Source organism: Ambystoma mexicanum, chromosome 1p, assembly GCF_040938575.1.
Source record: "Ambystoma mexicanum isolate Mex_15411 chromosome 1p, UKY_AmexF1_1, whole genome shotgun sequence".
In the NCBI taxonomy this organism is placed as follows: domain Eukaryota; kingdom Metazoa; phylum Chordata; class Amphibia; order Caudata; family Ambystomatidae; genus Ambystoma; species Ambystoma mexicanum.
Window position 1 is genome coordinate 473,119,530 of NC_090921.1, and position 26,817 is coordinate 473,146,346.

Below are 26,817 nucleotides of genomic sequence, written 5' to 3' on the forward strand. Positions count from 1 at the left end.
AGGGATCTGGAAGGAATTTAGTAAGAGAGAGCTGCAGGTGGCGTGATTCCAGGCCCCAGACAGCCTTGTGGATGATGCAAAGGGTTTTGAATTTGATCCTTGCAATAACCGGGAGCCTGTGGAGAGATTTTAGAGCCAGAGAGATACGGTCCCAGGGCTTCAGGTCAAGGATAAGTCTTACATTGGTCCAACTAGCATGAATGTGTTCTCTTACAGTGGGATTGCTGGTATTATTTATTTATTTATTTATTTATTTATTTATTTATTTATTGTATAACACATTGACAATACAACATAAATACACAAAATCTAAAAAACATATTTCATTTTCACATATCCTATACAATACAGTTTAAAATTGCCACAATTTTCAAGTAAAATACAACAATAAAATATATCAGGTGATTATCATTGCCTCGCATAAAATTCATCCATTGATAAGATATCCCAGTCATCACGACGTCATTGTTATAAGATTTAAAACATATAGTTCGCAAATCATTTAAACTTTCACAGCACATGATTAGATGATGAAGGGACTCAACAACATTTACTCCACACAGGCGACAATGCTTCAACATATGTGTGGATCCAATGTTAGCACAGTTAGTTTCTAATGCAACAGACACATTAAATTTCATCATTAAATAATGTGCCAGCATTGGGATAAGCAAGAATATATGAGGGAGTCGACACTCTACTCAAATATTCATTGAGAAACCTGCCACTGAACTTTTTTAGATGCTAGATTGATCGTATTTTGTTCATGGCAGTAGTCCTGCACCTTGATCTTAAGTCTCATTTTTAAAGATAGAAGAGAGAGAGTACCTGGTTCAGACCCATTGGTCCATGTGCGGTGTAGTCTTTGAATGACACCAATGGGACCAATCAGCACATTACCTTCCAGATTAAGATATGCTTTTACAAATGGCACAAAAATAGTTTCAGTGCGAAGTGTGACAGCTTTCTCATAGGACAAAACACATTGGCATATGTATGCATACAAATAACCTTTGATATTAAATTCCAAATACAAATATTCCACACTCACTCTTGGAGGGAGACGTAGTAGTTTTCTTAGGAGGATAGATTCAAAAACCACACTACGTTTAACAAACTTGTGCCCCCAGATTTCCACAGCATAAAGCAGCATGGATCTAATTTTTACAAGGTAAATATTAAGAACTGCAATGACCGAATAACAGCAATTGCGACCAATAAAGGCACTTAAGGCGTTAGCAGCCACAATACATCTGCTCTTGATAGTAGACCACTGTTCCTCCCAATTCAGCTTTTCATCAATAACAACTCTCAGATATTTGTATGATTTCAGCTGTTCCACTTTTTTGCTTTCGAGGCTCCATAAGTATTTCTTCGGTCTACATTTATTTGAGAAGACCATTATTTTGCTCTTATCAATGTTAATAGTCAGACGATTCTCGGCTGAGTAGATAACCAAGGAGTCAAGCATATGCTGAAGGCCCACCGGGGTATAATCTAACAATAGCAAGTCATCAGCATAGGCAAGCCAACCAACAGTTACTCCATTAACTCACGGGGTTAGCTTCTGGGATAAAGAATGCTTTCATCATATCTGCTAAGTACAGATTAAAAAGGATAGCAGCGATCATGCAGCCTTGCTTGACACCGCAACTAGTAGCCATAAATTTCTAAAGTTTACCAGCTGCGTTGAGTCTAATGCGTACTGATGTGTCAGAGTGTAACAACATTAACATTTTTAACAGACCTTAGGGGATACCCCATAAGCTTAATTTATTCCAAAGTCTGTTACGAAGTATGGTGTCAAATGCCACAGAAAAATCAATATATGCACAGTAGACATTCAAATTGCGTTTTTTCCAGGCATGTTCAATCGAAGATGTAAACATCAACAAATTGTGTGCGGTACTTGATTTGTCTCGGAAGCCTATTTGATTGGGAGGTAAGATATTATTTTCACTAATCCAATCATTAAGTTCCTTAAGCAATACCTTAGTGAATATCTTAGAAGATACATCTAGCATTGCCAACATTCGAAAGTTAGCCGGGTTATCCCATGATCCTTTTTTATGAACAGTAAGGATATGGCTAGTCTTCCACGATGAAGGTATTTCACCAAGTATCCCTATTTGTTTAAACAAGAGTACGAGTGCAGCACCCCACAGTTCAGGCTGCTTTTTTATTACCATATTGCAGACCCCATCCGGCCCTGCAGCCCGTGAGTTCTTGAGATTTTCAATGATATTAATAATATCAAGTTCAGAGGATTTACAGACCCAAGTAACTTCAGGAGGAAGAATTAGTACTGTACCTAGTTCAACTTTTCCCAATGTGTCGTTGATATAATGGGCCCACGCATCTTCGGTGATACAATTGATTGTCAGATCGCGATTTTTGTGTTTGCTGAGGAAATGCCAAATCCCTTGTTGGTTATTGGACAAGGCAGCAAGAGACATTTTTTTCCATAATTTAGTTTCGCATTCGCGTTTATGGATTTTTAGCCACACTTTATAATTCTTTTTGAGTTTTTTAATAAGGCATGCTACCTCATGTACTGACAACACCGAGTCATTATTTCTAACGACCATACAAATTTCATTACGCAGTTTCTTTTTAGCAAGATTGATCTTTTTGTCATTCCCAGGCCTTCGTGGGATAGCAATATTTGAACGTTCCCCAATTGATTTGCATGTACGACGTTCACCCATTTGTTTCTGAATATTTTGCATAAGCTCAGTAAAACTATGCAAAATGTAATTACCAGCGTTTTTACTAGACACCCCCTCCTTAATGAACTCCGGTAGTAGGGTGGATAACAGTTGAATGACATGTTCAATATTTTGGCTATGCCAAACAATCCTATTATTTCCTTCATTTAAGCTGATCACCCCATTGTCATCGTAGTCATGGTGGGTAATACCTTTTTCTGAAATAGCAAATAGCAGAGACAAGGGTAGATGGTCACTCTCATCTCTCTCAACTACGCCCATATCGATGACAAGATGAAACCCAATTTGGTTGGTAAAAATGTAGTCGAGGGTAGCTGCAGATCTACCTTCGACCCTAGTGAAGTTCATAGGCACATCACTAGGTGTTAGACCATTGAGTTTCATAAAGCTATGGGTCTGCATAACATTCATCCACTTTTTTCCTTGTCTATTGGACACAGAGGGGATTTTAGATTTGAATGGAGCACCCAGCTGCTCATCAGACTGACAATAATCGCCAATTTTTGCATTCAAATCACCCAAGAGAAATATAGGGTAGCGATGATTGAACAGTTTCAGCACATTTTCAACAGTCTCAATATTGGCTGCAGTTTTAACCAAATTGGGAGGATCATAAATATTGATAACAATTAGGACGGTCGACATCCCTGTTAGTTTGGCCACTAATATGTACTCATTGGATAGTGCGAGTTTGATAATAGACCATGGTGATTGAACAGAAATCAACAGGCCACCTTTCGGATGACCAAGATTGCTGGTATTATGGGTAAAACCAATATGAGCGTGTCCTTCAGTGGGGAAAGTGGGATGCATCGGCTCCGCAAGCATGACATGTTTCCTTGGACTGCAATTAGTGCATTATGGGCAAAGCCAATATTAGTGTTTCTTTAAGAGGGAATGCTGTTGTATTTGTGCTGCCAATCGGGACATGTTTTCTTACACTTCCATTACTGCAATTTGGTCAAAGTCAAAATGAGCATGTTTTATGTGAGGATACCAACATATATAGGAAAAGCCAGCACAGACATGTTTTCCTAAAGTGGCATTAATGCATTATGGGCAAAGCCAACATAAGTATGTACTTAAGTGCAAATAGTGGCATATATTGGTGTAGTTTTTCTTATCAGCTTACTATGGCATTAGAGTTTTATGGGCAAAACCAACAGATGTCTGTGCTTATGCAGGGATAGTTGCATATATTGGTGCATCCAGCATGAACATGTCTGCTTACACTGGTATACATTGTGGGTAAAGGAAACAAGAAAATGCTTTGGCAATGCTCCTGTAGACTTTTGGAGACCGGGAACTTACTGCATTTTTCATGTGTTACCCTACATAACCCGTTGTAAATTGTATGACGTTTTACTCAATTATGTACAAACTTTAAAAGCCACCATTGTAAAAAATGTCTCTTGGAGGGAGTCCCCAGAACCCTCCTTGGTTTGCAGGGGCTCCCTTGCCATGTCTGGTTGCTTGCGCACATTTGGGGGCAACATCTATGCCCCTTCAATGAAAAAATTCTCAAGCAGCCACTAATATCTTGTGTTTCAATATATTCTTTTTTAATGTTATTTATTTATAAAGCACTGGCAGGCCCTAAGGAGTAAGGCTGGCAATAAAGGTGTATCTAATTATGCTGTGCAATTTCTGGGTTTGGTTCTGTTGCTGACACCATTCCATTGCAGCTGTCTCACAGTGTTGACCTATAAGAGGGAGGGCAATTGAGCTGAGTGGTGGTGGTAGATCCGCTAGCGCGCTCCTCCGGAGGCTACAGTGTGGCTGACCACCAGGGGAAGACAGATGATAGGGCCTTTTGCACCTTTAATTGTCTAAGAGAGAGGAAGTTGACAGGGGTAAGTGGGTGAGACCTTGCCTTCACATGCCCTCTCTGTCTATGGCCATATCAAATAACCACCTGACTTTAGCTCCACCCTTTCCCCGTCATTTGTCCCAAGTAAGAACTACATATTTGTTTTTTCCATATATGTTTGTTGAGGAACCTACAGACAGCTCTTCTGTACTCCACTTCTTCAGGTCTTGAAGTTGAAAAAGAAGTTGCACATTCTTATAAAACCCCAATAGAGGAAGCGAGATCCTTTCCAAAAAGGATGTTGTGAGGTACAGGGGGCTCAGATAGAGAGAGTGTAACTTTCTGTTGCACTTTGCAGTGACATGTTTGCATATTTCAAATTTTTACTCCTTGATATGTGTTAGTTTCTAGGCACCCTATGAGCTTCATCACCAGTCTGTGATTGCTGGACCTTTTTAAAAGATTATTATTATGATTACTAGTATGGTTATTGAGCGTGTACCTAGGTTTCCAGAAGCAATGGGACACTTCAAAAGCCATAGGAGGAAGTACATGGTGAGGGAAGCAAATAGCAAGGAAGCAATGTCAGGGAGCGGGGATCTAACAATGGCGGAGAGGCAATTTGGCAGCAAGGGATCAAAATTCAACCAAAAAGAAAACAGGGGCTCAGGGTAGGTAGGGAGTGGAGCGTTTTTCCAGTTTGAGCTCACACTAATTCAAGATTATGCACTTTTTCAAATAACTTAATTTAAAAAGTAGAGTATTCATAGGGAAAATTAGCAAACCAAAAACGTTTCCATGTACCTTGATTTTGGGATGAACTCGCTCAATAAAGGGACGTGTGATGTGTGGATATTGATCAAGAACATCCCCCCACTGCAAAACATGGTTTTTGTATTGGCTATATTATTGATGCTGATTGGTGTAGCAGGGAGTTACTATTATCAAACCGTGTGGAACTCATTTTATTGACAACGCAAGGCTTAGGTCCAGCATTGGTGCACTAGGCTTCAAACTATTGAACTATCTAATTAACTTGAATGGAGACCAGTGCAGCAAGTGAAGACAATACACATGAGGCAGATACTTTTGTTTTTATTACAACAGGCATTTTTCTTACCGACACAAAGCAAGAGGAATTGAGGAGATCTTTATAAATAGTTGCTGCTACTACAGCACAGTTTCTAGGCAGCAGCCAATGGGAGCCTACGGGCATTGCACATGACAAAAGGAGACGTAGAAGGAAACATAAACCTCATCAGAGTGGAGGAAAAACAACTTTTATAAGGAAGTCATATCGTTCAGCGCATGGTCAAGCTCCTCACTGATAGCCTTGTATTTGAGTTTCTGAGCATATAGCTCATCTGTAGGCCAAGGTCAAGTTTAAATGGTTGAATGATGCAGTCCACATAAAGAAATGATGGGCAAGACCAAGGACAAAGAATCGGGTTCAACAAAAAGCAGCACAAAGTCCAACATGCATATGAAATCATGGCGTACGGTACAACAACCACAGGATGTGCACGTATGCCGGAAATGATTTAGTGCCGCCCCACGTTCACATGAAATAGAAATATATAGAGCATGGTGTACAGAAGTGCAAAGTCCAATGCAAGTAGAAGTAAGCAGGAAGTGATGTAGAGCAGCACACATCCACAGGACATTATGTTGAGGGCCACAAAGTCGAGAGGACGCAGAAGTAAGCAGAAAGTGAGGCAGGGCAGCAGAGCACCCCCAGGAAATGATATAGAGCAGCACCAAGTCCAAAGGAAGTAGAGGTAATCAGGAAGTGATGTAGAGAACCACACAGTCCAAAGAAAGTAGAATTGCGTAGGAAATGATGTCGAGCAGTACAATAGGTGTAGAAGTGTACAGGCACCAACAGAGAACAGATGGAATAAAGAAATGTGAAGAAAAGAAAACATTTGTGATGAGTATATAAACACAAAAGACACCAAAATCTTAAACTAATGAAAAAAAGAATGCAGCAATAAAAAAAGGCAAAGTTCTAAACTATTTGAAAAAGCAATCAAGTAATATTTTTGCTTCATATGTTCCGTGAGGCTGAAGCTAGATGAGTGCACCAGCCTTACCCCTGTCTAGTGCCACCCCAATAACAAATGATTTGCCAACTACCTTGGTTCCCCCACCATGCTGTGGCATAATGAAACCAAGATCTTATGGGAAATGTAAGTGACATCAAAGAAACTGCCACTGCACACCGCTCCCTTCTATTGACATCAAAGGAAGTCCCCTCACACGATATTTTACTGTTGGGAGGACACTTCCGCAAACTCAGGTGACAGGTTAGTAAACGTTGATTCATAGCAGGGAAAGACACCCAGCCATGTACCAGAGGACAAAGGGCAGGCTTACATTTAAAAGAATCAGTGGTCAGATCGGTCAAATCACAGACGTTATAAAGCAGACCTCCTAGTTGGGGATCAGTCACACGGGCGGACCGCATGACACCCAGCTGCCCTCTAATGCAGCCCATGTGAAACCTGGTGGGATTGGGAACTTTTTAGCGATGAAGCCATGAAGAAACAGGATACAGATGGGCTTTTGCTCATCTGTTATGGGGTAACTGATACGTCCTTCAGACTGTCAGTAATGGGAAACTATGTTTCCCTTAGTCTTTGATTATGCTGCCATTTTTTGGTAATTTTTTTATCTATGTGCCAAGTACCTTACAGTACTGTGCATAGGGGTCCTTTTGTTTTACGGCCCTAGACACCCTCTAAGGATTTTTTGTGATTGTACAAGTGTGCCTAGGACGAACTGGTGGGAGCAGTTTACTTTTAAAGTATTTTTACTTCTTTTTAATGAACCACGCCACGTTTATCGCGTTTCGCTCAAGACTATGGCCAGTGCCGAACATGGCTGTGCCATGAAGTCTTTTGTTCTGTCCTTTGGCCATTTTGTCCCTTTGCCTTCCCTCAGGTCGAGCAGACCTGGGAATTCCTTATTTCGGCATGCATCCTCCTGTGAAAACCGCAACTTTTGCGGGCTCTTGCATGTCACGTCTGCTAGTGCCCAGGAAGAGGATTGGGAATGTCTGGTGCCAATCCGCAGATCTGGTGCTAGTATGTCTGGTATGCCTGTATGACTGGGACTGTGGACTGTGATTGGTCCACATCTGGCATGCATGCATGAGAGCATATCTTCGATTGAGTATTCCAGATTTGAGCGCGAAAAGAATCCCGGATAAGAGAAGGGACTCTGCATCCATTCCAGGTCAATCGCCTGAAGTTCACACTGAACTACAGAAGGAGCCAAGTATCCTGAAACCATAAAGCAAACCTGTGGAACTGTCAGAGACATGCTGGAAGGGTTGGCACCCTGAGCCCGCTGTCGCCTCGTCGGACCCCTATTTTTCCATTGATCAATGAAGGCCTGTAAGGGCGCTTTGACCCTTTGGAGTAATGGGAACTACTCTCGGCACCTCCTGATTACCCTCCAATGGAGGCTCTTCGAAAGTGTTCCTGGGTCATCCAGCAGACTTACCGGCTTGAACCCGGGGTTTCACCTAGGAGTGCCACCATCCCGTGTTGACACTCGAAACTCAAGGAACTGCCAGCTTGTGGTCCTGGGCCCTATCCCACCAAATGTTGTAGTCCTAGCTCCGTTGGGTTGTGATTTAAGAGAGTGTGCCATGCCACAAGCATTTGCCGTCCCTGTGTTGCACTGCTCTTGTGATGGTCATTGTAGGAGCCTAACTGCCCTGCCACGGATGATCGTCCCATCCTGCAGCGGCTGGGAGTCGGAGTGACGTGTAACTGCAGGGGTTGAACCTACAAGCGACCTGGCCTAGACTGGCAAAGTTTGGCCCAGACTGTGTCGAGGGTCGGTGAGTACTTGCATCACCTACGAGTGGCCCCCTTGCACAGCCATTATTCTTTACATGCAAGAATCCCGATAATAAATGTATATATATTTTTTATATACACTATCTAAGCGTATTCTGTGGAGTTTTACTGTGTGTGCTCATTGTGGGGTTCCGATCACTTTCACCCCTCCTGAGACTTAGTCTTCTCCTGAGACTTAGTCTTGACCGCCTGCCAAGCTACCGTGATTGGTCTGCCTTGTCTAGAAGGTTCCCCTGTTGCACTAGAGTGGCCTCCTAAACTTCTGCCCACCAGGTCAGAGTTTATAAATTCATCTTAACCAACGACTAATCCCATTGAAAGCCTATATGGCAAGTAGCTGGTTGTGAACTTGAACTCCATTACTAGAGAGTTCTGGGACTTGATAAAGACCTGTTTATCAGACCATCATTCTCATGGTAATTCTCCCCCACCCCCAGAACGCCCTCTAACAATATCTCATGTGCGATGGCAGATCATTTACTACCTCCCTGACAGCCTCCTTCATGAGTCTCTTCAGTGTCTGCTCACAACTAGTTACTCCAGTAAGTATCACTTTTGCATTAGTACCTCTCCCAGTCGCACAGTGGATCCCTCAGAAGGGTTCAGTTTGGGGGAGCCAATGTATGAGGTGTTGAGGGGGACCATGCAGTCTCTATGACATATTTGAAGACCTCAAGGTAAAGGTGAGTGGTGTTGGACACCCCACATTTATAGTGGTGATTAGATGGTGATCCTGTGTTCAGAGAGAGAATATGAGTTGTGGAAGACTGCAGTTTAAGCGAGAGGTGCAGCAGATTCACCTATCAGGGGAGGTCTGTGTTAGTACTCAGTTCAGTTGTAGACAAATCAGAGACTCTATGGATAGGGTCAAGCAAGTGGGAGATATGTCTTTCATATATTTAGGGTGAAAAGTTGATAAAGACGCATCTATATTTGATTGGTTTCTGGTATAGCCTATTTGGATGTATATAAACGAATACAGCAAAAACGGTTTACCTCTAAACACACCAAAAAGGATAAACTGTTTACCATACACAACAAACATGCTGTGACCAGCCACCATGTTTACATTCTGCTACTAACAAATCTGTTTACAGGACCTGAAATCCTGGTTTTCTCAAGTGACATGCGGAAGGCATGACCACCAACAAGAAAACAGAGATATTAACTTTTCTGCTGTAGTGCTGAATCACAGTGCCTGGCTCATCCCCTGTAGTACTGGCACCAAGATGGAAGAAGGGGTATGGTCGGTGTTGTGTGCTATTTCAAAGGCTGCACTCACTCATTTGCAATACTACAGTAGTTCTCAGATGGGTATTACCCAAAAAGATTGAGGGCAAAAACGACTGAATCCAAAAGACTGAATATGGGATGCCCAATTGGACTGCATTTATATATATATATATATATATATATATATATATATATATATATATATATATATATATATATATATATATATATATATATATAGGTGTGTGTGGGGGGGGTAAAGTTATTCAAAATGTAGAGGGGCAAGGGGGTGTCCCCCCTCGCATATACAAGCAGTCGGATAGGGAGAACAAAATAAAATAAATGTGGTCTTTTGGGATTCGGTTTTGATTTTTCAGACAAATCAACCAAATTCCTCAGATGTACCGGTTCACTTTGCCAGCAGTAGAATGCTGACAGTTAAAACAGTGGGTGGGGCCTGTCCCTTCACATCCCACCCCCAAAGATGGTGGGTTAACTGCAAGGGTTTAGATGTTGGCGGCGCCAGGGGAACGATGGTACAGGAGAGAAAGAAACCACCTCTAAAAAGAAAATAATTTTTAAAAAGTTGGAATCCCGCTACTGGTGCTTTTTACTGCCAGCAATCTAGTGCTGGGAAACACACAGAGAACCAGCTCAGGAACCAGACTTTTGAGCTTAGCTGATGTGCGGGAGAATGAGCAATCCGGCATCAGAGATCGACTAGGAGCTGTGCTTCCTGAGGAAGGCTGCGGTTGCGCTGGAACCATCTGAAGGAAGGCGAGACCTCGTGAAGTTTTGTAGCGCTGAACGGCCAGTCATCTCTCCCATAACGGCCAGCGATCTCTCGCCACTGCTAGCGTCTGAGAGTGTGTTATGGGCTTCAGTGAGACTAAAAGAAAGACCTCATCGAGTAAGGCCAGCTGGTTAGGGAATAGCCAGGTACACCGAATTTGACTGCATTTTCAATGTTCTGATATTCGTTTCAGTTCATTAAAAAGCTTGTTCCCGATTCTAGGTGCTTGTACTTGTCAGGGTTCTAGGTCGACCTGTACTAAATGAGACCTCAGTGGCCTCGCGGCACCTAGTTGAGTATGTGGGACATCCCTTCAGGTCTGCAATGCAACGGGGCCCCACTGCAAGAGCTTTCCAGCCGCTCTTGAGCTAGCTCCACGCTTTAAACAATGAAATGAAATACACCTGTCTCTAGCATTTTTCTTATTTTGTTGACGGGGACTGGCATGTCGCTCCCTGGGTAGCTGCCATGTCATGTAATGTGTAAAGTGGTTTCTTTCTTGTCTCACTGCATCCCCTATTGGGCAATGTAGGATAGCGCAGGGCAATGTGCTCTCCTTGGAAGCAAGATGACACGGAGCAATACCAGAGATGTTATTTAGGGGTCTCCCTTGCTACTCCTGTGGTCTCCCTTGCTGCCCCTACAAACAAAAAAAATATTTTTTTTCTTTTTTTAATTTGTTTTCTTTAATGTAAGATGCTGGGCTGGCTGTGGCCAGTGCCATGTGGCTCTTTGTTTCTGGAGTGGCTAGCTTTCTTGGTCAGGCCTCTCAAAAAAACAGGGAGTTGCACTAGTGTAACACTTTGAGTAGTGACCCTCAATAAGAATGAATAGGAATAAAAAATATTTGTCTTTCTAGAATTCTATACAATAATTGCTAAACTCATTAAAGGTTTATTTCAGGCACACTTGAGGGTGTGAATCCCTGATTTAGTCTGTTCTTAAACACCTCAACTCAGCCTTTCATCCTTCTGAGGTCGATAAATGAGTGCCAACACTGGTTTTGTTCTATATAAAACACTTAAGCATAAGTGCTTTATAATAACACATCATTATGATTTTGCCTTGGATGTCTTCTTGCATTCACAGTAATTTAGTAATATGGGCCTATACACACTGATATAATGATACATATGGTGATCCATTCGTGTATGAAATGTATATCACATTATAGTGATATTGTAAAACATATTTTTCATTGTGTACATAAGAACAATGCTATATGATGCCCCTTCCTGTTTTATCAAAGGGCGAAAGGTTGTGTTCCTTTGCTTCCTGTGATGTCACTTCGGGGTTGGGTCAAATGACATCACTTCCTGTGATGTCATCAGATGTCAAGGGTTGTGTGTTGTCACTTCCGCTACCCCTGGCATTTTGGTGAAATGACGTCCATGAGCAACACAGGTTCGATCCCCGGATCCGCGGTTAGAAACCTCTGGGTATTAAGCACGTTATAAATAACCTATTATATCATACCATGTGCAGTCATTCACTGACCAGACGCTGTAGCATTTAAAGTATCTAGTTGTTCAATGAGCAACCGTTTCTTCACACCCTTTCTTAGCTATATGTAACGACTCTGTGTCACCTGGACTGCATGTTCCACTCCTGGGCTTAACTTTCAGTATCAGCTGCATTTTGCGAGAGGTAGTCTTTGTTCCCTTACATTGAATTCATAGCACTAAAGTAAAAGCCAATCCCAGGACTGGAACACGATGAGCCGGTTGAGATGGAGCCATCTGGTAACCATAAGTATGGGACCGTACTGAATGGGAACAGGTTTCTGGCTCCCAAACACTATTGTTAAGCATCTTGTGGCAGCTAATCCAAAAGCAGAGTGTTCACACCATACAGTACCTTCCAGATCGTCAATGGTCTTTTCAAGTTTGGCAACGGTCCTTTCAGCAAACTCTGCCCGCGTCTCAGCCTATAATAATGAGAAAAGTGGATAATGATACTGTGAGAACATCAAGTGAACACAGCAGACAACACTGCGATACTGGAGTACCTAGGGTCATCTGCTTCAAGAGCAGCACCATCAATGTAACACATATTGAGTTATAGTTGGGTAGCCATCAACTATCTACACCAAGGGGTTACCAATGACACCTGATAGACGAGAGCAAAGTTCGAGCTGTCTGCCCAGAATCCTGAAGTGGAATGCACCCCACAGTTGAAAGGTACCCTATGTTTTATATGCATGGTCCTGCTGAGTCCCTTTTCCCCACCCCGCTGGCTGTCCCATTGGCCAATGTTGCAGGTGGTGGAAGGGGTAGTCATGAGGAGGTGCAATGGGTTATTGCACCTGGGGCACTGGCTTTTCTCTGCTTCTGTCGGCTCTTAGGAGACCAGAGGGAGAAGAGCAAATGACATATTGCCCTGCCGTGACGTCACAGCAGTTGATTATGAATGCCATAATACCATGCTGACACCGCACAGTAGGGGTATATACACATTTTGAAAAGTCAAAAGTTGCTGTTGCTTTGCTATGGGAGCCGTCCACAACAGAGCTTTGTTTCATTCATTGATTTCTGAAGCACAGCCTTTAAATTATATTGTCATTTTGAACATACATGTGGTGTGAACATTTCAAAACTGTTCATTAGAGCAAGGAAATAGATTTGGGCAGGAATCCAACTATATTATTTATGATATGCATTGTAAGTGCTTCACCTTTGCTGCAGAGGAAAGTGAGGCTCAGCAGCCTTTATGACATCATTTAGAGTTATGGCCGAGGGTTGCTGGCAACACTGGCACTTAATACCTTGAAACCCAAGTGATCGATCCACACTGACAAGGGAGCCTTTAGCAAAGGTTCAGGGTAATTAAGAGCCAGAGCTGGCCGCAACCGCAGGATGCTATGATATTAGCAATCGACCACGAGGATGGGTGCCATGTGTAGGCATAGGGTTATATGGTCATACTTGGAATGATAAACGTTTGTCAAGCGAACATGAAACCGGGGACCATATTACAGAAGGGCTGCCTTAGTGCCAATACCATTCTGTATTTGCGCAATACAAACATTGCCCCGGTACAAAAATGCATTGAAACGATATCTTTTTCTTCATATAGCGCTAATAGTTTTCATAATTGTACTTGCACCAAGCGCAAGATTTTGGTAATACTGTGGCAGGCCTCTAAACATGAAACAGATCCGAGTTACAGATGGCCTCTAGCATAAAAAGTTTAGTAGCCTCTTGAAGAGAAATTTCCCTTTCAATTTTCTAAAATTCTAAAAGAGAGGAGTACACTGCAGGGAAGCCATGTGGAACATTGCAGAAAATGGGCCTGTCGTACAAAGGGAAAGACAAACACAATTACGTGGCTGAGGGCCAGGAGGTACTGGAGCATTGGGACAGCGGGGAGGAAGTAGATGTGTAGGGGCAGCAGGTAGGCACCCGGTGCTGGGGCACTAGGAAGCAATTGGGATCCTTGGACATGCAAACTAATGAGACAACCATTGGCCGCATTGCAAGGATCCTGATTGTTGGAAACACCGCCAACAACCCAATTCAGGTGCTAATTAATGACAATATGTGTCTAAATTGAAAAGAAAGTGATTACGTCACTTTTCCAAGCTTGGGTAAAAGCACATCTGCTTTAATGGATCCAATCACTGTTAAGGTAACAAGAGACTTTTGCTTCTTTGCATCATCCGCAAATTGCTTTGCTTTGCAGGAAGTGGGAGAGACAGGTAGAAAGGAGAAGTCCACCGTAAATCAACATAGAGGAACTATTCCTCCATTCCATTCTGCTTTATCTGACTGTCTAATCCTGCCGTCCTTCCCAAGCCTACTACATCAAAGGCACTTTGGTATGAAACACCCTCGTTGAGGCTGGACCATGTGTTTAGGGTGTGCCACTTTGAGGATTGGTTCCAACAAGGCACCTGCTAGGTGCTTCATGGGCTGGAGAGAGGTGCTACTCAACCTCACAAAGGATCAAAGAGAGACAGCCCCCCCCTGCATATTGTTCTGCTGTCTGTATCATAGACAAATGGTCTGAAAAGAATACACACCGACTGCACCCGGCTGGCCTATGCTCCAAGTGTTGACATGACCATACTACAAATTAGATGTGGGTTTAACACGTATGTGAGCCAACAGCCACCATACCAGAACCTAGGTAAGGCTTATCTTTCAAGATTACCCTGCTACCAGGCTATAGTTTATCAAAATTATTAGGGTTTAGATCAGCAGTGCAGATTTAAATGCAACCTCTATGTGCAGTAACTTTGCTGTCATAGCAGCTGTAAAAGAGGGCACCCGTGACCTCTGAATTTACCCTGTGTCACTGGAGGGCAGGAGTTGCAGCTCAGGAGACTAATGCGGTAGGGCACCGGGGTGCACTATGCTTTTGGCATGGACTTTAATGAAAGAGGAGTCTGTTTAGCAGACAACCTTTTCTAAGATGGATTAACCCCAATATTTTATTATTATTTAAATATTATATTAATAAAAAGGGCTTGTACACCTTTGTCTGATGGCAATCCTTCACACGGACCAGCCCCTGAAAAAAAACCACTGGGCTTAGGGATTCTTCAGATTAACAATCATACGACAACCTGGTCAGCAGACCAGCAATCTGCTAGTTTGTAGAGGTCTAATTCACATGTGGCTTTGGAATCAACCCCTTCCCACGTGGGGTGGCAACTGCATACAGTTTTCCAGTGACCTTGAGAAGCATACTGGCTCCCTCTGCACCTCCTGCCATGTACGCAATGCACAGAGAATTAAAAATTAGCGTGTCAACCTTCATTTTGTTATTTTTTCAAATATTTTTATTGATCGTTTTTAAAGATGCAAGACCCATAAAATGCCATCCCTTCAGCTCCAATCCAAACCAATCCCATCTGTAAGCTTACAGGATGAAATGCACTGTTTCATTAGAGTCAATTATAAATCTCTTGGATGTGCGTACATCATGCAGATGGTGATGGGGAGGAAAGGAGAAAACACACTATCACTGTTCCTGAGGCATGGAGGCAGAGTAGGGACACAGCCAAAGGCCAGGAGTATTGCACTCAAAGGGACAATCTACAGACAAAAGCAACACATAAACAATTTTAGTGCTTGTAGGAAAGACATTTATCTCACTGCTCACCATGTGAGACCACCACAGCACATTGGGTGTCGCATGTGGGTGCCTTCCCCTCTTACATTACTTTATCTAGAAATGTGTTGTGTCTTCCCGAGAGAACAATACCATTTTCTCTTGATATTGAACCCTCTTTTCTGGCAGGCTGCTTTAGAGATTTCCTTGGGACATCGAATTCCTTTCACCTCTGAATTGTTTCTGGGAATAGAAAAAGGAGCAGTGGCATTCCTTGCCATACCTCCTGAGTGCTGTGGCTCGAAAGAGCCAACCTCTGTCTTGTGGACCCATGAGGTTGCCAGGCCTCGTACCTCTTGCATCCTATATTTGTTGCGTGATGTGAATTTGATGGCGCTTTTCATCTAAAGTTGACCAACTCCAGGCATTGAGGACTGCATCCATGCCAGGTTTTTAGGCTACCCCTGATTAATATTCATGAGATAAATGTACATACACTGATTCTAAATGTATGCACATTTTTCCTCATGTTTATTAATGAGTGAGATCCTGAAAACCCGTCAGGATTCCAGCCCTCGAGGCCCAGAGTTGGACAACCCTTCTAAACCCTCTTTGTTTGCATTGGGCGTTCTGGGATGACGATTTCCATTACATCTCCCTGTTGTTCAATACCCCACCTGCAACTGTGAAATATGCAGTGTTCTAATATTTCCTGCATGATGTAACACACACACTGTTGAAATTCTGCATTTTTCTCATGAGTCAATTTTCTTGCCGAACTCTCACCTCTGCAAACTAAACATTTTTCTCCAATCTCATTCCCACCTCCTCTGTGTCACCTCAGCCAACATCCCCCCAAATTTTACTTCCAGGTTGCACTCAAGACATTTTGCTCTCTATACTGTCTGGTTTATTTTGCATGGTGTCACGAGAGCCCTTTAGAACTCGAGTTGCCACTAGAAAGAACGGACAAATCGCCGAAGAGGGAAGCCAGTCTTGCAAGACTTCGGTTTGGGGGCTTGAAAACGCCATGTGGGCTTCTCTTTGGGCATGTGTCCTGCCAGGGGAAGTATGAAAGACGATAAATCACGACTCACACCTCCCCATCAGTTTAGTCTTCAGACTGGTGCCATGGAGCAATATCTCACCTCTTTGAGTTTATCAGTAAGCATCTTGATTTCCTCTTCGTATTTATCTTCTTTTTCAGAGTACTGCAAATACAGTTCAATATTGTATCAGGTTCAAGCAATATACACAATGATCAAGTATTTGTAACAGAAATGGCAAAAAAGTGTTTACATTTTAAACGTATTAATAGAAACTCTGACACCTCGGTCACTGATGCTTTTCAAATATCATTCTAGATGGAAGAAAGAATACCCCATACAAAAAGCAAGTAATTTAAAACACTTTCACTGTCACATAGATCGGATATGAATCAAATTGATTTGATTTTAATGAGATTAAAAGTTTAGAAATGTCCATTAAACAGAGTCACGGTATGCTAAGACAATGGACCTCATTGCGAGGAAAGCGGCAACCCGCGGGTGCTACCGGCGGGTTGCCGCCGTCCTCGTAACACCGAATTCCGCCGCTTAAAATCGTGGTACCACCGGGACATACAAGTCCCGGTGGCCTGGGATATTAGGCTGCGGATTCAGGAAGTTCCCAATTGTTTCACAGAAGTACTGTTAATGGTGCCTGTGCCTTTGTGAAGAATCTGCCATCTGGGACCGTTGCGCCCGGTAGATCAGACTTGCCAGGCGAAACGGCCCCGGAAGGCATAGTTGGAGTGTGGCGATCTGGAAAGGGTGCCAGTATGGTGCGACCGGCACCCTTATTTCTGGACCGCTACACTTAGAATGAGGCCCAATGTCCTGCTCTACATGTGTAATAACATCAGATTCTTTTAACCTACCTGTGCCTTATTTTTTTATGTTATCTTGCATTTGTATATTGCCTCCTACCATAGGTTATGGTGTTGAAGCGTGTTGCCTGTCAGAGAGGCAAACAAGGAGTATGATAGAACATGCAGCAGTGGTAGAGTTGGGTAGATAGTTGGAGGAGGGCGAGGGATAGATTTGTTGCTCAGGAAGGCATGAGAAGGAAAAGGTGGAGGAGCTATGTTACAATTGGATCAAATTCATCATGCGACTCAACAGTATTCTATGGGAGGCAGGGCTGAAAGGAGACATTGCTGGAGAGAGGTCTTCGCTGCGCTAGGGGATATGGCTGGAATGTACTCACCTTATTGCGAGCCTGGACATGTTGAAGCCATTCCCAAGAAAATGCAGACTGCAAAGCCCTTTTAGTTACTTTCCTGGGCCCTCAACAACATTTGGGAGGGGTTGTATATCCAAAATCCAAATTTGCAAAGTCCTTATGCACAGTTTCCAGCCCTAATGACTCCTGCATCTTTGGATTCATTTTCTATGGAAGCTGCCATAGAACTATTACCTGAAGGAGCAAAGCAGCACGGATGCCGTTGATCCCAGGAGTGGACCACAGCTGGTGATTGGCACCCAGGCACACTGGATTGCAAGCAGTTTTTAATTTATACTGGCACAGTACATTTGAAGAACATTTTCTTTAAAATAACGTACCTTACTCAGTTTAACCCAAAGAAACTATTCTGATGTTTTTTTATTAAAGTGTATGGAAGTGCTGTTTTTAATGATGTTTTGGTGAAGAAAGCTAAATCAATACATTTCTGTTGAAATTCTGCCAGTTTGCTTTGGTGTTTGAATGGCTGTGTTAAAATTATATTTATTTTACAAACGTTCTATTTCTTGTTTTCATGGTGGCTCATTTGCTTTCTAAGTCCATCAGTTCAACTCGTCTCCATTTTTAGTTTTTGCTGAAATTTGGCAAGGCCAGCTTTGCCAAAGTATTCCTGTGGATAAGGGCATTCTGAATGGTGTGAGAAAACATTGTAATTGAGGTCTTTTTTTTCCTGGTGTGAATGCCTCCAAGCTTTGTGTCTAAATCCTATTTTCTGTTTTTGCTCTTTGGCAAATATGGAGGTGCATTAGTGCCAGCTTGGGTCCAAAACAATGTTACAGATTAGCGAGAGACGAGAAAGGGTGTTGAGAAGCAGAATATTTGTTTGGCAATGCACCTGTCAACACTATTGGGATATACTGGTTGTATCATAAAATGTTATTTTGTGTGTCCTTTCACTCACCAACCTTTCTTATAGCTCTTGGTCCTAGTCCTTCTGTGTCGTCATAGTCCTTCTCCTTCGTCATAGTCCATCATCACAGTTCTTCCCCTTCATCAAAGTCCTTTTTTGTCCTTCTTCTTCTAGTCTTTCCACTTCATTGTATTACATCTCCTTTGTGCTATTCCTTCACCTTTGTCATAGACATTCGTCTTAACCCTCCTCCTTCATCATAGTTCTTCATCACCACCTTTTTTCCTTCTTCATAATCCTTCTCCTTTGTCACATTCCTGTTGCTTCATCATAGCCCTCATCTATCAGTCTCTCTCCTTCATCCTAGTTCTTCTTCATCTTAGTACTTTACCTTCATCATAGTCCTCCTTCATCTTCAAAATCCCTCTTCTTTTATCACAGGCCTTTGTCACCATCCATATCTTTCATGACAGCCTTTATCCTTAATCACAGTCCTTCATTAGTTTTTCTAGTTCATCTTAGTCCTTCTCCTTGACTTAGTCATTCTTCTTTCTAGTACTTCTCCTACTTCCTAGATCTTCCCCTTTGTCTGGATCTCTGGCATTTACTCACAGCGCATTTCATCTACTCTTGTTTGCTCCTAAATGTTTTTACTGCTTTCAACTGCAAGAATGTGAGGGGAGATCACCACACACCCTTCTCAACCTTCCCTCACACCGCTACATTCCTATGCCTTCCTAAAACCCTCGTCTACGTTTTTACACTAAAAGGTGGCAAATAAATGTCAGGGAAACAGGATTTGGTGAAATGGGCTGCAAGCAATATGGATAATATCGTTTGTCCTAGTCCTTCCCCCTTATCCTAGTCATTCACTTTAATCATAGTCCTTCTTGATTTGTCACAGTTCTGTGTGATAGTCCCTGTCCTTTGCAACAGTCCTTGTCCTTCATGACATGACAGTTGTTGGTTTCAATCCCATTGGTCACAGTCCTGAATCACAGTCCTTTTCATTCAGCAGTCCTTCAAAGTCCTTCTCTTTCATCTATCCTTCTGTTTTGTCACAGTCCTTCTCGTAACTTCAATTATCCTCCTTCATCGCAGTCATTTGTCTTCATTACAGCCCTCCTTCACAGGCATTGTCCTTCATCATAGTAAACTTCCATCTTCACAGTCCTTCTTTGTCACATTCCTTCATCACAGGCCTTCTTCATGGCAGTCCTTTTCCTTCATCATAGTTGTTTGTCACAGTCCTCAAAATGTTTGTTCTCCTTCACCAAAGTACCTCTCCTTTTGCATAGTCATTATTAGAGTCCTACTTCATCGCAGTCCTTCTTCATCATAGCCCTTCTTCATAGCCCTTCACCTTTGTTACACTCTATCTCCTTCATCAGTCCGTCTCCATCACCACAGTAATTTCACTTCATCACAGTCCTTCATCACAGTCCTTTTCCTTTACCACCGTCCTCCTTTATCAAAGTCCTTCTCTCTAGTCACTGTCCTTTATCACAGGCCTTCTCCTTCCCCACAGTCCTTCTCCTTCGTATTACTACTTTGCCACAGTCCTTCTCCTTCATCACAGTCCTCCTTTATTGCAGTACTTCATCACAGTGCTTCTCCTTCTTCACAGTTCTTTGTCACAGTGCTTCTCCTGCATCACAGTCCATCTCCTGTGTCACAGCCCTTCATCACAGTCATTCTCCTTCACCACAGTCCTTCATCAGTACTTTTCTTTTGTTGTAGTCCTTCATCACAATCTTTCTCCTTTTTCAAACACCTCCTTCTTCACAGTCCTTTATCACAGATCTCCTTTGCCAGCCCCACTCTTCCATCTCAGTTGTTCCTCTGTCATAGTCTTTTCCTCTCATCATAGTCCTTTTTTGTTTGTCACAGTTTTTCATCACAGCCCTTGTCTTTCCTGACAGTCCTTCACTGCCATCACAAGTTATTTTCCCTAGTCCTTCCTTCCTCTTTTTCCTAGTCTCTCTTTCACTGTCCTAGTCATTCACCATCATCGTAGTCATTTCCTTTAGCATTAATTCCTGACATGACAGCCCTTGTCCTGACAGTTCTTCCTTAATCACAGTCTTTTGTCACAGTCCTCCTTCATCGCAGTCCTTCTACTTCATCACAGATATTTGTCGTAGTCCTTCTCATTTGCCACAGTCCTTCTGCTTCATCACAGACCTTCTCATTTTCACAGGCTTTCTTCCTGACAGTCCTTTTCCTTCATCATAGACCTCCTCCTTCATAAAGTTCTTCTTCACCACACTTTCTTTGTCACAGTCCTTTGTCCCATTCCTTCATCACACTCCCCTCTTTTGTCCAGTACCTTTTCTTCATCACAAGCTTTCTTTTTTGTCAATCCTTCTCCTTTGTCACAGTCCTTCATTAAAGTCCTTCACTGCAGTCCTTCTCTTTTGTAATAATCCATTATTATAGTCTTTCTTCTTCATTACAGCCCTTCTCCTTCCTCACAGTCCTCTCTTTTTCCCCCATTTCATTTCCTTCATCACAGTCTTCATATTTTGTCAATCCTTCTCCTTTGTCACAGTCCATCATCAAAGTCCTACATTACAGTCCTTTACCTTTTTTCAGTCCCTCTTTGTATTTCACCACCCCTCGTCACAATCCTTCTTTTATTTCCATCTTTACCCTTCGTTGCAGTCGTTCTGATGCATCACAGTCCTCCATCAGAATTCTGTTCCTTCATCAGAGCCTTTCTTTGCCACTGTCCTTCTCTTTGTTATAAACTTCTCCTTTGCCATAGCCCTTCTTCCTCATAGTTCTTCTTCGCAGAACTTCTTCATCACATTCCTATTTTGTCAATCCTTCCCCTTTGTCACAGTCCTTCATCAAAGTCCTACATTACAGTCCTTCCCCTTTGTCACAATCTGTTGTCACAGCCCGCCTTTATCAGTCCCTCTCCTTCATCCTAGTCGTTCACCTTCATCTTAGTTCTTTACCTTTATCAGTCCCTCTTTGAATTTCACAGTCCTTCATCACAGGCATTGTCCTTCATGATAGGCCTTTTCCTTCACAGTGCTCATCACAATCCGTCTTCTTCATTTCCATCATTATCCTTTGTTGCTGTCGTTCTGCTGCATCACAGTGCTTCATCAGAATCATTCTCCTTCATCAGAGTAGAATCATTGTCCTTCATTAGAGTCTTTCTTTGTTACAGTCCTTCTCTTTGTCATACACATTCTCCTTTGTCATAGCCCTTCTTCATCACATTCCTTCATCACAGTCTTTCTCATCCATCACCTTGTTAGTCCCCATCCTGTGTCATTGTCCATCCTTCATCATTGTCCTTCTCCTTCATCCTAGTTCTTCACTTCCATTACAGTCCCTCTTTCATTTGTAACAGTCCTTTGTCACTTTCCCTGTGCTAGATGACAAAATTACAGGTTGAATGGATTGTGTCCTCCCACACACTCCTCATGTTTTGATATCTCCATATCCAGCTTTAGCTTCTTTGGAAATGTTTTCCAGCAGGAGGCTCTGCGCGTCGATGCCTATCAACTCAATGTCTCTCGAGGGCCTCCATCTCGATGTTGACGTCATCACAGGTATATAGCGTGCGCAGCAACTGTTGGATTCAGTTAATTTTTTCCGCAAGAGCTATCGCTTCGGAAGATCTGCGTGCTTCGGTTCCTTTGAGAAACCTATTGAATTTTGTGAAACATAATGGCATCTTCTTCAGCATCATCGACGCCAAGATCGGCGTTTAAAAAATGCCACGATTGCGGGGGCAAAAATGTCCTTTACGGACCCCCATTAGGTGTGCCTGTGGTGTTTGGGATCCAATCATATAACATCGGAGTGTGGCTCCTGCCTATCGATGACAGTGAAAGCCCAGAAAGAGCATATATAGAAGATAGCTGCAGGTAGCTCAAATAAAACCCCTTTGACGACTCAGTAAAAAAAGCAATCCTCCGACGAGTTGAGAGGTGACTCTCCTTGTCGGACGAAAGCTAAAAGATCTCGATCCAGGAGTGGGTCTGACCACTCATTATCGGCATCACAGCGTTCGAAGAAAAGGTGTCACAGATCGCCATCTGTGACGTGGAGTTCCTACCCTGAACAGGTCGCTTGCCCGACCAAATTTGCCTTACTAGCTGAATGGGAGAGATTCAGACTAACCATGCTTCAGGTATTTGTGAATGCAGCCTTGACCCCCTTGAAAAAAGCAACAGTCATGCACATGTGGAGAAACCCGACAAAGAGAAAGCAAAAAACAAAAACCTGAGCACCCTTGCGTCGGGTGTCCAGGAGAAAGCTCCTCAGGAACATTCAGAGGATCCATCGAGTCGAGAACAAACTCCTTTGAAGGGAAAATCTTCGACGTCTCGTCATCGAAGACTTCGACGCCATTGTCGATGCATGTGAAAAAATCCTGGAAGGAGTTTGAAAGAACTAGAGACTCTTTTACCCCACTACCAAGGAAATACTTTTTTAAGTCACTTTCTCAATTTATGAGGAAAATGAGCCATCCTCTGATGAATCACGTCCTTTTGGATTGCAATATGGGACACAAGGTGTTCCAGAGGCTCTGATTTTAGAAGACTCAAGGTTAAAAGATCTACATGAGACTCTGCAAACTGCAAGTGGGATAGACACTTCTCCCAAAATTGAATTTGGAAGGCCAGATCCCTCAGACCAGGCTGATGGGTCGTACAGACAATTAATGTCTAGATTCATAGATTATCTGGGATGGAATAGACCAGCACCACTTTTTGAGCAGGATTATCTTACAGATATTTTAGATAAGGGACCCTAGGAGCACCCTATTCTTCCCTTTCATACAGCCTTACAAAGGCGGGTCAATGCCAACGGGGAGACGCTGGAATTAATTCCAGCAGTAAATAAAAAATGAATAAAGAAATACAGAGCTTCAAGCAGTGACCCTGTTAACTAACAACTCTAGAAAGTTTGGTGGTACAGGCCACCACATCCACATCTAAACAGAATGCATACCCAATAATTCCCCCCGACAGGGATGCCATACGCTATGATGCTAGGGCGAAAAAGGTCTTCTCTGCTGGAAGTATGGCCTTTAAATTGGCAAATGCCACATGTGCACTGGCTTAATTCATATTTACCTTATGGAAATGTATATCAATGGCGGCTGAACATATCCCTGAAGGGGAAGAAAGAGATGGTTTCCTGAATATTGTTAAGGATGGGAAGGATTCAATGTGCGAATCCCTTCAGACTGGTCTCGAGCTATGGCGGCTAGCACTGTAATGCGCAGATTTGCCTAGTTGAGAAAGTCTGGTTTTGCTCTAGATGTGCAATCCAGACTTCTTAACATGCCCTTTGATAACACACATTGATGTGGCAGCAAGTCCCACGAGAGCTAGGTGAACCTGCAGACCTCCAAGGCAGCCATCAAATCCTTTGGTGCTGCAATCAGACAGCCACAAACCTGCCCCATTGGAATAGCTTGGAGGGGCAGGTCCTTTCATTATTACCCCTAAGTTGGAACAGGGAGAGGACTGCCGAATCAAAGAGGTCAGAGAAGATTCCCCTGTGGTGGACGGTGAAGAGGAGCTAAAACCGCCCAGGCAACAGCTGCTTTACACTCAGCTGCTACATCTGCCAACCTCTCTGCGGCCTTAGTCCATAAAACCCCAGAGGCAGGCAGACTCTCACATCATCTGCAAGAATGGCAGGGTATTACTTCAGATGCATGGGCATTGGAAACAGTAGCCAAGGGTAACTGCCTTCCCTTTTTAAGAAGGCCTCAGGATCATCCACCGGGGAACAACTCTTTCAAAGCTCCAGATCCGCTTCTTGTGCAGGAGATTTTGACCCTTCTGGAGAAAGGTGCTATAGAACCAGTACCTGTAGTGGAGAGGAACAAGGGTTGGTACTCACCTTACTTTGTAATCCCCAAGAAGGACAGAGGATTGAGACCAATCTTAGACTTCAGAGACTTGAACAAGTTCCTCAGGAAGGACAAGTTAAAGATGGTTACCCAGTGTCAGATCCTTCAGGCCCTCCAACTTCAGGACTGGTTGGTTTCATTGGACCTTCCGGATGCTTACTTTCACGTGCCAATCCCTCACAAGCACAGAAGGCACCTGAAGTTTGCCCTTGGCGGTTCTCATTTTCACTTTCAAGTTCTGCCATGTGGGCTGACCTATGCCCCGAGGGTTTTCACCAAGTTGATGGCGGTGGTGGCAGCGAGTCTCAGGAGACTGTCCCAGTCACATTCAAATCCCTTCTCCCTCTCTATGGCCACCTGTGTATCAATTAATCTAGTTTGTATGCTTATCCTCTCTATATGTCCCTATTTGTCTTTCCCTTGGTCTCCTTCCCTTCTTCTAATGGAGGAGTGTGCCCAACAGGGTGGAAAGGGCACAAGAGAAGGCTAAGAAATAATTAAAGAAATAATTAAAGGCTGCATGTTCGGAACGTGAGGACTTAACCTGAAGTGTGGTTGCACAGCTCAATATATCAATATTGCATGGGCGTAATTTTAGGGGGGGACAGGGGTGTTTGTCCCCCCCCAACTTTCACGGCACACCGTTTTGTCCCCATTCATTTGGCTGGGGCACCTTTTCTTCAGATGTCATGTCCCCCCAACATTTTCCGCAAAGTTACTCCACTGCAATATTGAACACACATTCTCTCGTGTAATAATCCACCGAAATTGCTGATTATTTGGCAGAAACTAACACAGACAGGAAACATGGCTACATGACGCTGCGGCTCATACTGCTTCCCTCGCCACCACAGTGAGATACAGTATGATCAGAACTGATAGGCCTGGATCTAGAGAAGGTAGTGTAGCCCTAATATTTAAGGAAGACCTAAACTGTTACTCTGTCAACTCTTTAAATCTGGAGAATTGCGAGACTATTCTAATTAAATGAAAGGTTGACCATAATACTTCGATAAGGTTACTTGTTCTTTATAGAGCCACACAGAAAACCCTGCAATATGAAGAACTATTAGCTCTTCTTGGTGAGACAATAAAGCCTAAATCACACGTGATAGTCTTTGGGTACTTCAATCTCTGGGCTGACGAGGAGGACAATGCTCAGGTATCGTCCCTAATGTCAGCCTTAAAGTCAGTGGGCTACATGCAATTAGTCACATCTCCCACGCACAGAGATGAACACACTTTAGATTGGGTTTTTGCCTTATAATTCATCCACTATCATGCCCTCAGTCCATCATTGGCCATGGTCGACCATGCACTAATTTATGTTCTGCTCTTGTTACCGTCAAAACTGCAGCGGCTTGACAAAACACCTAGGATGGTCAAAATAGTGGGAACCTTAAGCGCGCTACCCTCGACACCTTTGCTACCTCAATGACTCCAAGGCTTGCTGATCTTCCCACCATTCCTGATTCCACCGTACTTGTGACTCATCTGTTGCAGGCAATGTCAAGCACTTTTGCCCATTTAGTCCCAGAACGGCCACAAATAACAAAACTAGAAGTCACGAAGAATGCATGGTTCACAGATGAGGTGCCCGAAAGCTCAAAAGGGCACATGAACAGGCAGTGCCCCTCCATGTTATCAGCTAATAAGGAATCAGCAATGAATTATAAGTGTGCTATTAACTTTGCCAAACATAGTGACTACAACACCAGAATTAGTAACGCCAAGTCACCCCTCAGCAAGCTTTTTAAGATACTAAAAGAACTGGAAGGCAGAACCAAACAGACATCAATGGCGGATAAAATAACCCATTGGTGCCAAAAGATCCAGGACGAACTTAAAAAGAAAGTCTCTACACCCCCGCAGTCAGTTGACTAATGGTTCCATTACTCTTGATATGCACTCTCTCTCTTCAGGCAGTAACCAGAATACCATCTTAGACACATTTGCCTTTCAGCAAATTACGGAATATGAAGCCATTAAAACTCTCAAAAGCCTGAAACCTACATCCTGAATGGGTGACATTTGCCCAGCCTATATTATCAAAGAGTCTCTGGATCATCTTATGCCAGTAATCACTAAGTTCATTAATGCATCCTTCACAAAATGGCACGCACCATCATGCCTTAAGGAGGCTTGTGTCACTCCTCTCTTAAAAAAATGGTTTGGAAACCCGGCATTTGCCAGCAACTTCCGGTCCAATCACAAATGTGCCCATTCTCCTGAAGATACTGGACTACATGGCTTATACATAATTTCAGGAGTTCATAGAAAAGAACAACATACTTGGACACCCATC

The 26,817-nt window shown here is 43.1% G+C and overlaps 1 protein-coding gene across 1 annotated transcript in view; it reads right to left on the minus strand.

The window, feature by feature from the left end:
• Positions 1-5,614: 5,614 nt before the first annotated feature.
• LOC138573356 (tropomyosin alpha-1 chain-like) overlaps positions 5,615-26,817 on the minus strand; it is a 132,235-nt gene continuing 111,032 nt past the window's right edge. Inside the window, exons 7-9 of the mRNA XM_069649329.1 lie at positions 16,638-16,700; positions 12,292-12,361; positions 5,615-5,903 (exon numbers count right to left, since the gene is read on the minus strand). Coding sequence (XP_069505430.1) covers positions 5,821-5,903; positions 12,292-12,361; positions 16,638-16,700 — 216 coding nt within the window. The 3' untranslated portion in view covers positions 5,615-5,820. The remainder of the gene's footprint in view (positions 5,904-12,291; positions 12,362-16,637; positions 16,701-26,817) is intronic.